General features: G+C 40.0%; 3 protein-coding genes across 6 annotated transcripts in view; all 3 read left to right on the top strand.

Annotated features, from left to right (window-relative positions):
- The window catches only part of si:ch211-125o16.4 (neuroblast differentiation-associated protein AHNAK), an 8,680-nt gene extending 5,839 nt beyond the window's left edge, over positions 1–2,841 (top strand). Inside the window, exon 6 of one of the 2 annotated variants that reach the window (XM_037973535.1) lies at positions 94–2,841. In XM_037973535.1, the coding sequence (XP_037829463.1) occupies positions 94–2,453 (2,360 nt within the window). In that variant the 3' untranslated portion in view covers positions 2,454–2,841. Of the gene's footprint in view, positions 1–6 lie in introns of those variants that run through there. The other variant, XM_017431446.3, reaches the window with a different exon arrangement.
- A 2,765-nt stretch (positions 2,842–5,606) lies between these two features.
- LOC108245468 (gastrula zinc finger protein XlCGF57.1) lies at positions 5,607–10,560 on the top strand. 3 transcript variants are annotated; one of them, XM_037973687.1, is made up of 4 exons: positions 5,608–5,947; positions 7,169–7,258; positions 8,891–9,039; positions 9,118–10,560. In XM_037973687.1, exons 1-4 carry the CDS (start codon positions 5,842–5,844, stop codon positions 10,444–10,446), a joined length of 1,674 nt encoding a protein of 557 aa, XP_037829615.1. In that variant the 5' UTR covers positions 5,608–5,841; the 3' UTR covers positions 10,447–10,560. The 3 variants fall into 3 exon arrangements, with proteins under 3 accessions (XP_017287890.3, XP_037829615.1, XP_037829616.1); XM_017432401.3 differs by having other exon boundaries at positions 5,607–5,947; positions 8,891–10,560; XM_037973688.1 differs by lacking the exon at positions 5,608–5,947 and adding an exon at positions 6,384–6,618 and having other exon boundaries at positions 8,891–10,560.
- A 2,779-nt stretch (positions 10,561–13,339) lies between these two features.
- On the top strand, positions 13,340–18,936 carry LOC119616698 (gastrula zinc finger protein XlCGF57.1-like). Its single transcript, XM_037973686.1, has 2 exons — positions 13,340–13,695; positions 16,415–18,936. Exons 1-2 carry the CDS (start codon positions 13,527–13,529, stop codon positions 18,079–18,081), a joined length of 1,836 nt encoding a protein of 611 aa, XP_037829614.1. The 5' UTR covers positions 13,340–13,526; the 3' UTR covers positions 18,082–18,936.
- Positions 18,937–18,942: the final 6 nt, after the last annotated feature.

Below are 18,942 nucleotides of genomic sequence, written 5' to 3'. Positions count from 1 at the left end.
AGTGGAAAAAATCCAAACTTCATGGACCAAGGGCTGATGTGGATGCAAATTTGAATCCACCAGATGTTAATCTTTCAGCCCCCAAGATTGATGGTGAGATTGGTTCACCTGATCTTGACATGAGATTACCCAAAGTTGATGCCAATGTTAAAACACCAGATGCTGACATTTCTGGTCCGTCTGGGAAGATCAAATGGCCCACTTTTAAAAAGCCTAAGATGTCAGCCTCTAGACCTAAGGTAGATGGTCCAGATGTTGACTTAAATGCTGATGTTTCAGCCCCTGACTTGAATCTGTCAGCTCCAAAGATTGATGGTGAGCTAAACACACCAGATGTTAACTTAAAAGTACCAAAAGCAGATCTTGATGGGCCAGAAATAAATACTGGAAAACCCAAATGGTTCACCTTCAAGAAACCCAAATTTGGCACATTGAAAGCACCAAAGGCTGACATTGATGCTGATGTCAAAGTACCAGATGTAGACCTCAAAGGGCCAGAGGTGGATCTGAATGCACCAGATGTTAATCTTTCGGCACCAAAAATTGATGGTGGTCTAGATGCTAACTTCAATACTGATGTTTCAGCCCCTAACTTGAATCTGTCAGCTCCAAAGATTGATGGTGAGCTAAACACACCAGATGTTAACTTAAAAGTACCAAAAGCAGATCTTGATGGGCCAGAAATAAATGTTGAAAAACCCAAATGGTTCACCTTCAAGAAACCCAAATTTGGCACATTGAAAGCACCAAAGGCTGACATTGATGCTGATGTCAAAGTACCAGATGTAGACCTCAAAGGGCCAGAGGTGGATCTGAATGCACCAGACGTTAATCTTTCGGCACCAACAATTGATGGCAAGGTCAAGACTCCAGGCCTCAACATGACAACACCTGATATCAAAGGACCAAATGTTGAACTTAATGGTCCAGATCTTGATCTTGACCCATTTGATGCAAAGATGAAGTCACCTAAATTTAAATTTCCTAACCTAAAAGGGCCAAAAGTGAAGGAACCGGACCTAGATGCTAATATTAAAGTACCAGATGTAAATGCCAGTCTTGATGGTGTAAATCTAAAAGCACCAAAATTTGAGGGTGGTCTTGATGCACCAGACCTTGACATCAATTTACCAAAAGCTAACGCAGACATTAAAACTCCAGAACTGGATGCCCCATCTGAAAAACTTAAGCTACCCAAATTTAAAATGCCAAAGTTTGATCTCTCAGGACCAAAAGTAAAAGGACCTGATCTTGATGTGGATGCTGACCTGAACACTCCAGGGCTAGATCTGTCTCTTCCAGATGTAGATGCAAAGCTGCCCAAAGCAAATCTTACAACGCCTGATGTGAAGCTTGACGCACCAGATCTAGATCTATCAGTTCCCAAAATTGAAGGAGATCTCAGTAAACCATATCTGGATTTAAACACCAATCTGAAAAAAGATGTTAATCTTTCAGCCCCCAAAACTAACATGGTCTTACCAAATATCAGTGCTTCCACTCAAAAGCTTAAAACTCCAGACTTAAATGTTAACTTGCCTACAGCTGATGTAAAGGCACCTGGTTTGGATCTACCAAATGGCGATCTTAGCTGGTCTTCACCAAAAGTTAATGGAAACCTCTCAGCACCAAAGTTAAATGCCAGTTTCCCAAAAGCTGACCTGAAGGCACCCGATGGGCAGTTAAAGTCACCAGATCTAGATTTAGATCCCCACCTTGGCGACTTTAAAATGCCTCACTTCAAGGTCCCAGCACTCGATCTTTCAGTTCCTAATGGAGATGTTTCCAGCCTTCATGCCTCAGGTGAAGCTGGAATCAAGGCACCCAAAATCAAAACTGATGCCAACATTTCTGTTCCTGCAGCAGAACTGAATGCACCAAAGTTAGAGGGAGCTGCCCAAGGACCCAACATTGACGTTGCAGCTCCAGATGTAGATGGCAATTTCAAGTTGCCGAAATTCGGCTTTTTAGGGTCCAAACAGAAACCGGAAGAGGTTACTGCGAGTGCAGATCTTGAGGACGACGATGATGCCGAGATAAATGTCCCAACATTCAAATTGCATAGAATGCCCAGACGCTCCATTGATGGCCTTCAAGACACCGCTGATATTTTTGACTTGGCAAAACTTGGCATTGAGGAAAAGGATTTACTTGTCAGCAAAGGGATCCGACTACCAATACTTAATACAACTGCAAAACCAGGGAACAAGATTGACATCATGGAGAGATTGAAATTGGCAAAGGAAAAAGCAGCTAATTCCCCATGCTTGGATGTCAGTGCCTCTGTAGAAGGAGGAGATTCCTCTATGGTCAGAGGAGGAACTTTCAAAATAGAGAAGCCAAAGTCGTCACTGGGCCTCGTAGCTCCAGAAGCTTTAGATGAAAGTAAGAAACTGTCCCAGGGTCTCGCCAACATGCTTGGTCTTAACAACGATGATCCAGATGCTGTCTGACTCTTGCTAGATTAACCTGAGATATTAGGTTTGGGTTTAGAAACATTGTATAAACGTGTACTTAGATCACTTTCACAGCTTGGTTTCTAATCATGAGAAAGTCCAAAGGCAATGCGAACTCCATCCTCCTTACTGTGTAATACCCTTGATTTCTTGATGAAGTTGTTTTTTTTATATATATAAGCTATGTTTATATCCTTGTTATTTATGCTAGCTCTTTTTTTTTTTTCAAAACGTTGTTAATTTTAAAGTGTGTTGCTTAAACTGGAAGTGATCGAAGTGAGCTGTTCAAATCTCTGGCAAATGCTTTACTATCTTAACATTTTGAAGGAAATTTGTGAGTGAAAGTATTTGTAAATTTGTTGCTCAATAAATTCTTTAAATAGTGTCCATGTCTGTGATTCCTTTAACATTAGTATAAAAATAAATAAAATAGATGGCTTACTGGTTAGCATTCAAATGATAACAATTATAAAATACGATGTAAATACAATTTCCATTCTTTCATCCAGCCTGATATCCTTCAGCTGAGAGAATACGAACATAGGAAGTTCTAGATGTGTGGTAGTCTATGTAGCCTCAAAATGTTCCTGAAAGTAGTTCTGAAATGGAAAATAGTTCTATACTGTAAACAAAATGTAAAAAAAAAATTTAAAAGGAAGGAAGCAAATGTCATACAGTGAAGACTTGACTTCCTTTTAGGCCCAAAATCATAGATCCTAAAACCTAAAGCATCAAATGTTTGTCAGAAGTCTCAACAAACTCAACTTTTTGTTTGATTTTATCTTGTTTGTGTCTTTAAACAAAGAGTTAAACAGTGTGGAACCAGATTATTATGTGAAAGCTCCATCTCAGCTGCCAGTACTGTAATAATAGTTTTAAACAAATGTGCAAGAAATATTGGAATTATTGAACAGACACCGGAGCTAATAGCATTACTGTTTTTCCTCCTATTGAAGTAAAGTATTATTATTGGTATTTCTGTAAGATTGGTTGTAATAAAAATTGGTTGCAAACTAAAGTGGATGATATCTAAATAAAAAAAAGTAAAAGGAGCCTTAATCAAATACAAAGCAAGATGAATTCAAGAAGGTTATTTTAAATATTTATTTAGCTTAGAAAAGACCTCAGAAAGAAAAAAAGAGAAAACTTTAATAACAGATGGCAAATACTGCTCTAACTCAAAGTAAATACCAAAAGAAGCTTATTCCTTAAAGAAAATTATACTTTTATTTTTACCTGAAGCAGCAGAATATATTTTAAACAAATTAAATTTTGTATTTAAAAAAAAAAAAAATAAGATTTTAAAAATAGTTGTTAGGCACAAATCTCCCATTGAGGAGCTGGAGAAAGCAATTTCCAGCTAAGCTTCTTTATTTTCTCCCTCCGAGGCAGAAGCTATAATCAGGTGTGTGTTAGCACAACGCCAAGAAGGAAAGACGTCAGCAATGACCTCAGAGAAGCAACTGATGCTGTCCTGGTGCTCATTCCCCTGAGGCTTCAGTCAAATTTAATTGAATCAGAAACCATGTTTATTCAGGGAAATAGTTTCTTTTATTCATTTAATCCAATAAATATAAGCATGATCATTCTAATCCTAACCCCACCGCTCCCAAGGCCTCAGCTTTAAAACCGAGGGTCATCACTGTGGCTCCTTTTGACCCTAAGGCTGCAAGAGGGTAAGAACCACAAAATATTAGGTAACTGGGGACCAGTGAAGCAGCGCGGTGGTGCAGTGGTTAGCGCTGTCGCCTCCCAGCTGGAAGGTAAAAGGTTTGCGTCCCGGCCTGGGGCGTTTCTGGGTGGAGTTTGCATGTTCTCCCTGTGCTCACGTGGGTTTACTCACACAGACCAAAAAACATGCATGTTAGGTTTATTGTCCCTAGGTGAGAGCGTGAATGGTTGGTTGTCTCCATGTGTCCCTGTGATGGACTTGCGACCTGTCCAGGGTGTGGTGGAGATAGGCACCAGTTCCCGGTGACTCAGAAAGGAGAAGCGGGTAAAAGAAAATGGATGGATAACTGGTGACCAATGACTTTCTGCAATAAAGTCTACAAACTGCTCACACATATTTTCTCAAATAGGCTCAAAGAATGTCTCTCACACCCAGTCCGGATTCATACTGGACTTACCAGTGCATCCTGCTTAAATCCAGTGAATATACCAATGACAATGGCTTTTCCTTTGCTTTTTTTTCTCAGTTTCTGTAAGGTTGTTGACATGGTAGAGCATTTTGTTTAGTTTGTTTTGATTTTCAAAGTCTGGAAGTTTTTAGTAGCTGGGGCAATTTCAGCTGCATAATTAAATGTTTTTATCGGGGTATCAACAGGTGTTCCCCCCTCACACCCACATGTCTCAGTTAGGGGTGTTGGGTTACAGGTTTTTTAATCCCCTCCATCATTTCTTTAATTACAAACTAAAATGATTTCTATTCATCTAAACAAACAGAGACGCTTTAGCCAAACAGAAATAACGCAGTTCGCAGATGACACAGCATGAATCATCTCCCCATGACTGCCTCTTTGAGGTGGAACATTGTATTCCTATTAATTCCTCAACAAAGAACTTGTCATACATATTCATATTATTGCTCTGGGTGAAATATTTAGAACAAGATGGACGCAAATTATGACGTGACACATTTATCTTAATCCAAAAATTCTACTTAACCTCTTTTTTTTGTTTCTAATAAAGCCATCAAAGCCATCCATGATTCAAACTTTGACTGGATTAGGAAAATAAAATGCTAATTCCTTACAAAAGCAACCATGGGTCGCTGATCGCTTTTATCTCCAAGGTGGTAAGTGATAGACTTAATCAAATAATTATGTAGTTATTTGTTGATTTAAAAAAATTCCCCTGAAAAACATTGCTTGTGGTCGAAAGTTAAAAAAGCCTCCCAACATTTTATTAGGCCACCACCCAAAATGGATACTTAGTGCTGACTGGGCAGAACTATGATGACACCAAAAACTCTGATTTTCAACTCAACATAAACCTGAAACCTGGCTTCATAATAGGTTACAGGTTTTGGCTACAACTCTGTTGGTCCTGGAGCCATGTTCTGTTTCTACTGAGCTTCAGGCGTGCTGCAATCACTGCAATTCCTCCTCTGAAACGGTAGGCGTCGCTGTTGAGAAACTGAGGCCGCTTCACCGCAGGAATATTACCAGAAGAAGAGTTTGACAGGAAATACATTATCCTGTAACAAACCTAGCTTCAAAATGTCAATTTATCTGCTCTACTCTTGACGGATTTTAAAGTTAATGCAACATTTGCAGTATCTGCACCTTCTGATTCGGCTCAGCTGTAACTGCTCCGGTGGTGTTAGCCTTCGACGGACCAAAGCTAAGACAGCAGGTCAGAGTCTGCACGGACTGCAGAGCAAATGGAGCTTTTTAAAAGAGTGAAGGTTGATTATGAGCTGGATAAGGAGCAGAAAAGCGAAATACTGAATCCTGTTTTCAACTCCAGACTTCGACTGCACAGACCAGGTTTGTATATTTATATTCACGATGCTGTCAGTAGCTAACGGCTTTAAATGAGTTCTGGTACAGTCGGCCTTCCGCCGCTTCATTCATAACACCACCTCCATAACTCCGTGTCTATGAAACTGAATACCTTCTATGCTGTGTTTGAAATAGGAATGGACCGTGATTTTCGAATATTCAAAATCTTGTGTAGATAGGCAATTTCAAAAAATTAATTCGACCGACGACTTGTGTTTGTTTCTATTTGCATATCGGCACCTGTTCGGGACCTAACGATGCCTTTCCACTCTTGGGTACTGTTTCCGACACAACACCTGCCGCCCTTTATCTGTTGAGTCAGTTATTTTGTAGAGGTGTTCAAATTTTTACCTGCAATTTTTCATCCATTGTATAGTGCCTACAGTGCTAATAAATGCTCCCGAAACTAGTCAAGCTCTACGCTAAAAGACGGCAGATGATGTACTTTATGTTGGTGAAAATGGACCATGATGCATTGCGGTCTGAGCTGACTCAGCAGCATGCTAATCGAGGCTAATGCTAACGACCACATCTCATTGTTGTTGTGATATTAAGACTCAATGAAACCGTCTGTAATTAATTAGACATCTATGTTATAAAGTAGCTCGTTTCCTCCCGTTTGACCTACGGACTTTGGGAAGAAATACTGCAAAAATGTGTGTAGTTTAAAACGTTTATTGTTTGGTTTAAACATGTTAAAGACGCGTCATAAATCACAACATATTAGAATTCAGCCATTACAATGAAATCCGGCTCACTTTTTTATTTGCACACTAAATTGTTTTAAAGGCTGTTAGTATCAGGGCTGACAACTCGTACAAAAAGTCACATTTTCAGACTCTTATGCCAAACATCTGGTTTATTAACTACTGCTGTTAATAATTAGTTTAACTGTTCAGCACTAAAAATGAGAATTTATTCTTAGTGTTATTCCATAACCATTTAACATGACACAAACAAGATTTGGATAAGTAAAATTTTAGTAACAACTGTCTGTTGAAGTGGGTAATTGTTTTATGATAATGAGACTGATTTATAGACATTTAAAACGTAAACAAATATAGTACTTAGAACACATACAGGAAAATTAACAAATAGTAGTCTTTGAGCCAATCAGTCGATGTCTGTACCTCTCTGAGACTTCTGCACCTGTCCACAGGTATTTTTGCCCCACTCCTCATGAACAAACTGCTCCATCTGTTTCAGGTTTGATGGTTCCTTCTCCAGATGTTTCAGCTCCTTCCACAGATGTTCCAACAGGATTTAGATCAGGACTCAGAAGGATACTTCAGAACGGTGAAACATTTTGTTCTGAGCCATATCTGGGTGTTTTTAGCTGTGTGTTTTGGGTCATTATCTTGTTAAAGAACCCATGAACTGTGATTGAGACCAAGACTTCTGATACTCTGCAGCACATTTAGCTCCAGAATGTCTTGATAGTCTTGAGATTTCCATGACACCAAACAGCACTGTGACTACCTTTCACCTTTTAAACAGGTAGACCGACTAAATTACATGGTTGAAGACATCTGTGATGCTGATTACAGGACATGTCCTTATGGCACCATCCTTTTTGTCAAAGCCAGTTTCATTAGTTGTATTTTTTTAATAGTTTTGTTGAACCAAAATTCAAAAACAATGACTGATTTTCATTAGTTGACTTTTAGTATTTTTGTTGTTATTGCTTTTGTCAGTTTCAAGTTAGTTCAGTGATTTTTGTTTGTGTAACAAACGGGTGCAAACAAATGTATTTGTGTTTGTATAATAAAGGTACGGTAGCAGTCGCAACAAATGTGCTTCATTGTATGCACTTTATGCGATGAGGTGTTTTTTGCTAAATGAGCTTTAGTTTTTTTATGAAAAATTGAATACCTGTAGTGTTTTTTATCTTTCTGTGTAGATGTGATTAAATATTGCAACAATTTCTGGCATGATGTCTCTGTCTGTCCAAGTACAGATTTTGGTTTTCTCGTTTCCTGTTAGGGACCTATTCGCAGCATGGCTAGCTGTCTCCATGAGTCTCTGAATCATCATGCAGCACGCACAGACAGCAACTTTGAGTTTTCTCAGGGATGACAGTGTCAACACTTATCAGGCAAATAGCAGCTGTCAGAAAGTCCAGAGTCATTCTAGTGGCGATAAGATAAGCTGACTTCTATAAACTTCTTAAATTAGGAACGCTGAGATCTCTCCATGTGGAAAAAGCCGAGCCAGTTCTAGTAACTTAGCTGCTTGTTCAAAATCTTCCTTGTTAAATCCAAACCACTTGCAGAGGAAAAATCGAGCGCTGTTTTTCTTCAGAAACGCATGACTCATTTATGTCTTTGAACGCTCGCTTGCTGCTATTTCTCTTGCTTCAGAAACTTAAGCACAGAACCTTCTGCAGTTTCCTAAATNGGGGGGGTGTAGGTCTGCTGGGGTTCTCAGGATATGAGGGGGAGTGAAATATGATGCATTTGAAGAAGCTGGGAAAAGCTAAACTAGTGAAATGGATGCAGACTGTTAATGAAACTGTTAAAATGTATAATTAATATTGGCAATATAGTTATTTTTGATATGGCACAAGGAAAAACTCTCTATTTTGAATATACGTGACATGTCCCCCATCTCTAACAGGAACAGTGCCATGTTATCACATTATCTTTTGCTCTGGAATGTTTCACAGTTATTACCGGAGACTGTCTCCATGAATGAATGAAGACACTAACATGGTTGTTTTTTTCCAAACCTAAAGACATTTCAGAAGTTGTTCAGATTTCTTCTGGGAGCCGGTCATAAGGCTGGTCTATCTCCTACGTAGTTTGTTTCAGAAGTTTTTCCTGACACCCAGCATTAGCTGTTGTTTTTGGAACTCAGCAATAACCCAAGTGATGTAGGTGTGAGTATGACGTTGCTCATAATGTACATGCGGTTTTGTGTTCCCTGCAGATGTTGAGCAGACTGTGCTGGTTAAAGAAGAGGTTCCAGAAGAAAGAAGGCCTGACGTGGACCACCAGGACCCAGAGCCCTTTCACGTGAAAGAGGAAGAGGAGGAACTCTTGACCGGTCTGGAGGGAGAGCAGCTCAATGAGGAGGAGGCGAGTGATGCCGCCAGCCTTTTATTCACTGTAGTTCCTTTGAAGAGTGAGGATGATGAAAAACACCGTTTGTCCCAGGTTCATCAACACCAAACGGAAGGCAGAGATCTTCCAACATGCAGCTCAGCAGACCAGATGAAAGTAGAAGCTGGTAAAGAGGACTGCGGAGAAGCAGAAACTACCGAGAACACAGAACTAAATACTGATGAAGAGGATTCCAGCTCCTCAGAGACTGAGGTCAGTGAAGACGAAGAGGAGGATGACGATTTGAGCTTTCCTGTCTATCAGCTGGAACACTTGTCAGACTCTGGGTCAATAACTGAAGACAGTGACAAAGACGGGAAGGAGAGCAGGTCTCCTGACTCCGACGTGAACTCTGCCAACACATCCCTGATCTGCTCCGAGTGTGGGAAACAGTTTAACTACAAGGCTTTTCAGAGACACATGAGAAGCCATTCGGGAAGAAAGTCTTCAAGTTGTTTGGTTTGGAACAAATGTTTTCGGCTGAAGAAAAACGAAGACGCCCACCGAAAAGATCAGACAAAACTGAAATTGTTCAGCTGCGATCACTGTGGTAAAAGGTTTAGCCAAAGGACAAATCGCAACAAACACCTGAGAATCCACACGGGAGAGAAGCCATTTAGTTGTGATGACTGCGGGAAAAGGTTCAACAGAAAAACGAACCTCAACGCGCACCTGAGGATTCACACGGGAGAAAAAACATTTGCGTGTGACGCTTGCGAACAGAGGTTCAGCCAAAAGTCGAGTTTGAATACTCACATGATAATCCACACAGGAGAAAAGCCGTTCGTTTGCGATGAGTGCGAACAAAGATTCAGTCGGAAAACAAGCTTAAACAGACACATGAGAATCCACGCAGGAGAGAAACCATTCGGGTGTGATGTTTGTGAGCTCAGATTTAGCCGAAAGACGTATCTGAACAACCACATGAGAATTCACACAGGACAGAAGCTGTTTGTTTGTGATATCTGCGGCCAACGATTTAGCTACAAGGAAACTTTGAACTCGCACATGAAAGTCCACACGGGAGAAAAACCATTCGGTTGCGATTTCTGTGGGCAAAGGTTTGGCCGAAAGACAAGTTTAAACAGACACATGAGGATCCACGCAGGGCAGAAACCGTTTGACTGTGGCGTTTGCGGACAAAGCTTCAGCCGAAAGCCGCATCTAAACAATCACATGCGAGTCCACACGGGGGAGAAGCCCTTCCGCTGCGACGTGTGCGGGCAAAGATTTAGCCAGAAGACGAGCTTAAACACGCACATGAGGATCCACACGGGACAGAAGCCGTTTCATTGTGACGTCTGTGGACTGAGGTTTAGCCAAAAGCCTAATTTAAACAGACACAGGAAAATCCACGCAAGAGGGGAAACTGTGTCACCCTGAATTTAAGGCCGATCCTAAAGATGCGCACAAGAATTCATTCAAAATTCAAACTGCAAAGGTGCAGTGTTTGTTGTGAAATAGTATGTATAATGTGGGTTTTATATATATATATATATATATATATATATATATATATATATATATTTATTTTCCTTTTCTGATTACTTTTTCCTTTGCATCAGAATGCAAATTTTGTTTTCTAAAAAATGCTGCAAACTTTGGTTTGTTTTATGTGTTGCAAAGATTTCAGCTGGTTCAAAACATTTTCATCCTAAAATTATTTATTTTTCCTGGAAAACGTTCTGGGTCTGTAACAAACAAAGTGTATAGTTTTTTAAAAGGGGAGGGGAAAAAATAATTTTCATATCACATTTAAAATGATACAAGCAGGACAGAGAAAGTATTTGTTTTTAAAGTAACTTTATAAAGATTTCATGAATGAATGACTGTTTATTGATCATTTCCTGGGGGTTGATAAGGCTCTGCATTTGTCAGGTGTGTTTGCTTGCATTTGTAGAACTCAGCAGCTTGTTTTTCCATGTTAAATAAAAGTTAGAATAATAAACTTCCTGTGAAGGGTCCCATATTGGTCTTTAGTTTACTCTAAGACGAGAGGCGTTTGAGCAGTTCCTTTTGTTGCCATTTTACTGACAGACCTTTACAGTCTTCCATCTCTGACATGAAGTAGTGTTTAATGCAGTTACTCGTGATCATTGTTCATGTTCTCAGGAAATGAAAACAACTTGATGATTAAATCTGGCCATCTAAAAGTCAGGCGTCTGGTGGCAGTCGAGCCCTGACAGAAGGTTTGAAGCTTTGATTGCTGGAAATGGATCAGTTTGAACGCACCTGAGATGATCAGTGTGTATTTCAGCGTGTTCAGGTTAATAAGGTTAATAATCTACAAAGAGAAAATTAAAGAATAAAAAAAAAAAAAAAATGGAAAATGAAATGAAAAAAAAAAAAAACAACTGTTGATGGACTGCAAAAATTAAAACTGCTGAACTATTGATGGTCAGTCTGTTCATCAAATCACCCAAATGGGGGTGCATTAGTGCATATGTCATGGGCAGCTTACACATCTGGAAAGGCTCTGTCAGTGCAGGAAAAAAAAAATGCAACAAAGACGACTGTTAAACAGATAGAACCCTACATCAGATAATAATAGGACATTTTTTTTGTTTAAATGTTTGATGTGTTTATTATGTTCCATCGTGTATAAAATATGGGTTTGTGAGATTTGCAAATCATTATCCCCGCCAAAGAGGGTATGTTTGCATTTTGGTTTTTATTTACATCTTACACAATCTTCTTTTTATTTTTTTTTTCAGCTGTTCCCTGTTCAGGGATCACCACAGCGAGTCCTCCTCCTCCTCCATCTAACTCTGTCCTCTGTCCTCACTCCAACTACGTCCATGTCGTCTCTAACTGCATCCATATATGTCCTCTTTGTCTTTTTCCTGGCAGCTGCATCTTGATGGGATTCCTTCCTCTGAGATCTTTACTTGAGAAGAATCTGTCAAACACCAATATTTCAACCTTAAAGTTCTTTTATCAAGCAATAACAGTAAAATAAACAATATTGTAAGAGCAATAATGTTCCGACTGACAAGTCTGAGTCTGGGGCTTCTGCTCCTCACAGGGTTTTTTAAAGAGATACCTTTCTCCACCCTTGTTTCTAGGTGACATTAGGGAGTTAGATAACGAAACCCTGAATCAAATTAATTAAGAAATTCCAGTATCACAGTTTCGGCTGGCATAACAATATTTTATCTTGACGGATTACAGCTGAACTTGGGTATTTCTGCGAACAAATGAGCTTGTGGAATAAACTCTTTCCAACATCTTTCCTTTTAAGGCCTTGAGAAAACACTCCATCCTGCCTGGACTCTCTTCTTCACCAACATTTCTTTCACAATCCAAATTTTGTTTTAATATCAAATTTTTCATTAGGAGCAGTTCTTGATAGAGCAGGAAGAAAATAAAAATGTGCACAAATACATATTTTTTTTCTCCCCCATTAATGTAGATTGGCTTTTAACTCAAATCCAGACTCAGAGACTGAAGGTTGGTGAAACTGAAGGTTTATTAGCAGATGGCGAACCTGACAGTGGATGTGGATCCAAAGCAGACGTGCAGAAAACAGAAGGTAGCAGCAGATGGGAGTCAGAGGATCTGAAGAACAGAGGAAACCCCCACTTGGTTCAATGCAGGAAGATGTTCTCCAGCCACGCATATCCAATATAACATACTGGGGATTTGCACTCACATCAGGACAAACTTTGTCCATCACGCTGAGCTGTAATTTACATAAATTATTTTGCTGATCAAAACATCTCCACAGTCAGATCACAACCACCAGAAAAATATGAATGGGAATGATTTGTCTTTACTTTGTGGTGATTGTGGTATGGTTGTAGATATGTTTGAAGAAAAATTATCACACCAGTCACAACTTTGTCCTGTATTCAGAAACCTTTAACTTTAATTCAGGCCTTCGATGTGTTATATTGAACGTGTGCGACCAGAGAATTGTTATTGAGGTGAATGAGATGTGATATAAATCTAATCAGGTTGGAAAATGCTTTAATATGAGTCATATTGATGAAAAATAAACAACCCATGCCAGACCGCAGGTAAACTCAGCAGGTTTACTTCACTGAGTCTGTTACCATGGTGACATACTCCAAACCAGAAAAATGTTTAAAATTTTTTTACAGATTATTAACTATTAGAAAACAAACAAAAACTAAACTTATACATGTTATTTTACAACTAAAATATAAGTGCTTAGAGGTAACCTGGAGACAGTTTCTGTTTATACTGCTGCAGTTCTCCTCTTAAACAGTAGGTGTCGCTGCTGACGCCGCTTCACAGCAGGAATAATTTGGATTTAACAGGAACTACTTCCTCCGTACACAAACGTAGCTTTAAAGTTTCAGCTTATTTGCTTTACTCTAAACGGATTTTAAAGTTTGTGTAGAATTCTTTTTGCAATAATTTTACTTTCTTGGGTTCGGCTCAGCCCCCTCTGCTCAGTAAGGGTAAAAGGGAAATCTTTCGACGGTCAAAACGAGGAAATGTGGAGACAGCAGGTCAAACGGACGCAGGGTGCAGCGGTGGAAGTGGAGCTTTTTGAAAGAACAAAAACAGATTATGGACAGAAGCGGTCGACTTTTAAGGAAAATGAGCAACAAAACAAGATAAGGGATCCTGTTCTGAACTCCAGAGTTCGACTGCACAGCTCAGGTTTGTATATTTACTTTTTTCACAGTGTCCTTTACAGTTTAGTCGCAGTTCTCTGGTAGCTAACGGCGTTAGCTGCGTGCTAAGTGAGACTTCCGCTATTTGAGACCAACTGCTGAGACGGGTGGCAGAAGGTAGGAGCCTGCGTCGATGCCTGATCAAAACTCCGCAAATGTAACGAAAACGTTCACTAAGTATTCTTGTTGTCATTATTAAGATGTGTCGAGCATATTATTATTAATCATATGTGAGGTGAGCAAAAATAAATAAATAAATAAAGTGCCGTCCTAAAACAAAAGCAGAGCGTAAAATTAAATAAAACTTGGCTCGAGTGAAGACAGCTTTGAGTCAGGGCATTGTTGTGTATGACCAGATGTGATATCGCTGTGGTTTTCATTTTTATGTTTTTGCCCGTGTTTGTGTGCTTGTTTGTTTGTTTGTTTAAATTTGTAGTTTATTAATTAGTTTAGGTTATACATTTATTTTGTTTGGGATATGGGTATTTCACATAAACGTGGGCTTTAGGCAGTAAGGTAGGCACGTTGGAGGTCATGTTGTTGTTTTTTATCAGTCATACACAATCAGTTAGACACAGTCAATCAGAGAGTCATGATCAGGTGAATCAATCAGTCAAGGAAAAGCAGCAAGGAATATGTATCACTTTGTTTGCCTGCAACACTTGGAATAAATCCATCATCAAACTGCAATTTTTGACGCTTTTTGGATCTTTTTGTACAGTGTACACCACAAACCAGCGTGCACCAAGTGATTATTTGAGTTATATTCAACTACAGTTTGATCACTTAAGTAGTGGTTTCCATGGACAAATAGTCACTACACACTGAATGGATTTTAATGATAGTAATTGTTGGGTAGCCATATACAACTGATTAACTTTTGGACTTAACTCACATTAGAAGACAAAACAATGGCTATAACCCAGTCAATTTTACAGAAATTGAGCTAAAATTAGGTGTGGTAGTAGCTGAGCATCATCCCCAACAAGTAGAGTGCACATCTTTGCTTAAAACCTTGGTGTTGGAGATAATTTCTTCTAATCTGAACAAAACTAATTTTATGTTGTTTGGAAATCATACAGTAAAAATAGGTAAAAGAGAAAATGAATTCCTTGGTGATCTTAGACCACAAAATCTGTTGGAAACCACATGTGAAATATGTTTGAGGAAAATTGGTATAGAGCATTGCTGTCCTGGGGAAAACAAACAACAACACAGGAAAGCATTACATTTGCTGTGGAGTACACTGATTTTACTGTACTTGAGTTTTCACGTTGATGTGGGGGGAATGCATCTTAAAGTAATATAAAATAAACAAATGCAATACAGAAAAAGGCCAACAGAATAATAAATATTACTGGACATAGAGACCTCAAAATGAACTTTTAGGAATTAGGAATAAATAAGTTTACACCCCTGTCTGCTCCTTTTTTTTCACATGTTAAGAAAGAAATGTAAAATGTGATCATGTGAAAGGTTCATGTTTGAAGTAAACAAAGAAGGAATGAGTGAAAGTGTTGGAGTTAACCCTGTTTGTTAGCAAAATATCTCATGAACCTTTGAACAGATTTTAATGAAACTTTCAGAAAGTAATCACTGATTGTCCCTTCTGAAGTCAGCCTTTTTCAAAATGGCCGCCACTGCCAACTCACCCTAGAAAACACAAAAATGGACACGATGCAGCCAGTTTTCCAGATATAGAGCTAAAATTTAGTGTGGTAGTAGCTGTCAGTCGTTCACAGCACATGCTCAGAGCGCTAACAGATCATGCGAGGTGTTGTGATGTCACCCGATATCATGCATAATGTTAAGGTTTAAACAAAATGGCTGTAACTCCCAACGGAAGATGATCTCAGTCTAAAAACAACAAGAACCAGTAACATAAACAAAAAATATTACGTTTTTTCTCGATTGTTTACACACATTTTCTGAAAGCATGCGTCATATTCTCAGAACAGTACACACACACACACAATGGGCCAAACTCTTCAATTCTCCTGCAAAACTAAACTTTACATTCAAAACAATGTTATCTCTTCTCAAAACTGTATTTTGTTTTCAGATGACACACACAAACTGAGAAAACCATGGCTTCAACTATGATCTCTGAGGTATATATGTGATGAGGATCTCTCAGCTGGTTAAAAACAAGGTGGAACAAGCTTGAGATCAGAGTGCTGTCGAACTAAATGAAGATATTTTGCAACAGGTTTCACAAACTGATGGCTTTGCTTGTTTTGCCATCTTCTGGGAGCCAGTCGGAAGCATCTTTGTCTTTTATATGTGACCCGTGCTGGCAAAAAGATATATAGTTTGTTGAAATTTGGCGAATTATCACCTGGCAACAAGCTAGTTTTGTTTACGAGCGTGCAGGTTTAAAAAATATATTTTTATTGATCTGGAAAGAAGTCATTGGGAAATCAAGCCCTGTATTTAAAAAGGGGAACCCCCGAGCTTCACAATGAGTCCAAACATTATATGAAGGGATTTCCCAGTGCCACTGTAGCCGGCAGAAAAAATGGTCAGTTTCGGAGGAAATTATAAGGTTTATAAGACAAAAGGATTATTTATGAAGACATGCCTGTTCGAAAACCTTGATTTAAAAGTAGATTAGATGCTATTTTAGTTACGGTCGATGGTGTCTTTATTGACTCATCTTTATGCTAATCTCAATTACAGTACGTTTGATTTTGTGCTCCCTGCAGATGTTCAGCAGATGGTGATGATTAAAGAAGTTGCTCCTGAAGAATGGAGGCCGGGTGTGGACCAGGAGGACCCAGAACCCCTCCACATAAAAGAGGAGGAGGATGAGGAACTCTGGACCAGTCTGAAGGGAGGGCAGCTCAGTTTGACGAAGGAGACCGATGCCACCGGGCTTCCCTTTACCGCGGTTCGCTTGAAGAGCGAGGATGACGACGAGAAACCTCTCCTCTCAGAGCTTCATGAACACCAAATAAAGGGCGAAGAACGGCCAATCAGCAGCTCACCTGGCTGGACGACACCTGCAGCTGGTGAAGAGGACCACGGAGGAGCGGAAACCACCAGGAACCCGGATCTAAATGCTGATGAAGAGGATTCTAACTCCTCAGAGACTGAGGACAGTGAGGACGATGAAGAGGACGATGAAGAAGATGACGATGTGGACACGAGTGCTGACGAATCGATATCATTGATCTGCTCAGAGTGTGGCAAATCGTTTGTTAACAACCGGTCCCTTCAGAGACACATGACATGTCATTTAAGAATAAGGTGTTTAAGTTCAGTTGATGACGAACATTTTGGAGCAAAGACAAACGTAGTCTCTCGCAGAAAAGATCAGACAAACCCGAAGTCATTCAGCTGCGACAACTGTGGTAAAAGTTTTAACCAAAAAACCTACCTGAACAGACACGCGAGGATCCACACGGGAGAGAAACCGTTCGGCTGCGACATTTGTAAGCAGAGATTTAGCCAAAAGCCAAATCTAGACCGACACATGAGAACCCACACGGGAGAGAAACTGTTCGGCTGCGATGTCTGCGGGAAACGGTTTGGCCACAAGACAACTTTAAACGAGCACATGAAAGTCCACACGGGAGACAAACCTTTTGTCTGCGACGTTTGTGGCCAAAGATTCAGCCAAAAGACAAATCTAGACCGACACATGAGAGTCCACACGGGGACGAAATCATTTGGCTGCGATGTTTGTGGGAAAAAGTTTGGCCACAAGACAACTTTAAAGGAGCATATGAAGATCCACACGGGGGAGAGACCGTTCGTTTGTGATGTGTGTCAGCAGAAGTTCAGCTGCAAGACCAATTTGAACAAACACACGAGAATCCACACGGGACAGAAACCGTTCGTCTGCGATCTGTGCAGACGCCGGTTTATCAGTAAGTCGTGTTTAAAAACCCACATGGTCATCCACACAGGAGGGAAACCGTTTGTTTGTGACTTTTGCGAACGCAGGTTCAGCCAGAAGTCGTACTTGACCAGACACATGGGGATTCACTCGGAGAAACTGTTTAGATGCGACATCTGCGGGAAACGGTTTGGTCGCAAGGCACACTTAAACTCCCACGTGAGAGTCCACTCGGGAGAGAAGCTGTTCAGCTGCGACTTGTGCGAACGGAAGTTTAATCACAAGACAAATTTGATCACGCACATGAGGGTCCACACGGGACAGAAGCCGTTCGGCTGTGATGTTTGTGAAAAAAGATTTAGCCAAAAGGCGCACCTGAAGACGCACATGACTGTTCACACAGGAGAGAGGAGGTTTAGCTGTGAGGTCTGTCTGAAGAAATTCGGCCATAAGGCAACTTTGAACGTACACATGAAAATCCACACGGGAGAGAAACCATTTGTTTGCGATGGAAACGCTCATCTGAAATGACTGGGGAAACGGAGGCTACGTTCACACTGCAGGCAAAAGTGGCCCAAATTATTAGTATTATTATTATTATTTTTCCCAAAATGTCACCCATATCTGACTGTTTTATGACAGTCGGAACTTGACAAATCCAGATTTATTTATTTATTTTATTCAAAATCTGACCTTTCAAATGTGGTAATAAATCAGATGCATGTCCAGTGTTTTTCAAAAGCAACTGAACAGTCTTGCCACATTTCATCCAACTTGTACGTCACTGAAGTAGTGGTATGCAGATCGATCCAACTAATAATTATTATCGATACCACCGCCATGCAGCTTAAAGCTTGGAACTCTGCACGTCTGCAGCTACAGAATACAAGTCCAGTTGTTTCTTTTTCATTATTATTCTTATTTTAGTATGCCATGCCCTGGTTGACTGAGAGTCTACACCAGGGGTCTCCAATCCTGGTCCTCGAGTGCCACTATCCTGCATGTTTTCCTGCTCCAACACACCTGATTCAGTGGTTAAATCACCTCTTCATGTTCTGCAGAAGCCTGTTAATCACCCATTGATTCAAATCAGGTGTGTTGGAGCTGAGAAACAAGTAAAACCTGCAGTAGCTGCAGACGTGCATTCGAGGATCAGGATTGCCTACCCCTGGTCTACACCANGCACATGATACTAATGTTATCTTATGAAAAACAAGCAACACCCTCAGAATTGATACACACATGCTAACAGGTCTAGCAGCCGTATTTACATCCTTAAACTCAGCGTGCTGCGTTTGACGTCACGTCTTGTTCTGCGCAGATGGGTCGCTTCAGGGCTGTAGACTGTTCAAACTGGAGTCTGATGATGGTCTCATTTAAATTATAATGTGA

The sequence above is a fragment of the Kryptolebias marmoratus genome, linkage group LG22, assembly GCF_001649575.2.
Source record: "Kryptolebias marmoratus isolate JLee-2015 linkage group LG22, ASM164957v2, whole genome shotgun sequence".
Lineage (NCBI taxonomy): Eukaryota > Metazoa > Chordata > Actinopteri > Cyprinodontiformes > Rivulidae > Kryptolebias > Kryptolebias marmoratus.
Note: the sequence above shows the minus strand (reverse complement) of the source record. Positions and strands in the feature narration are given on the sequence as shown.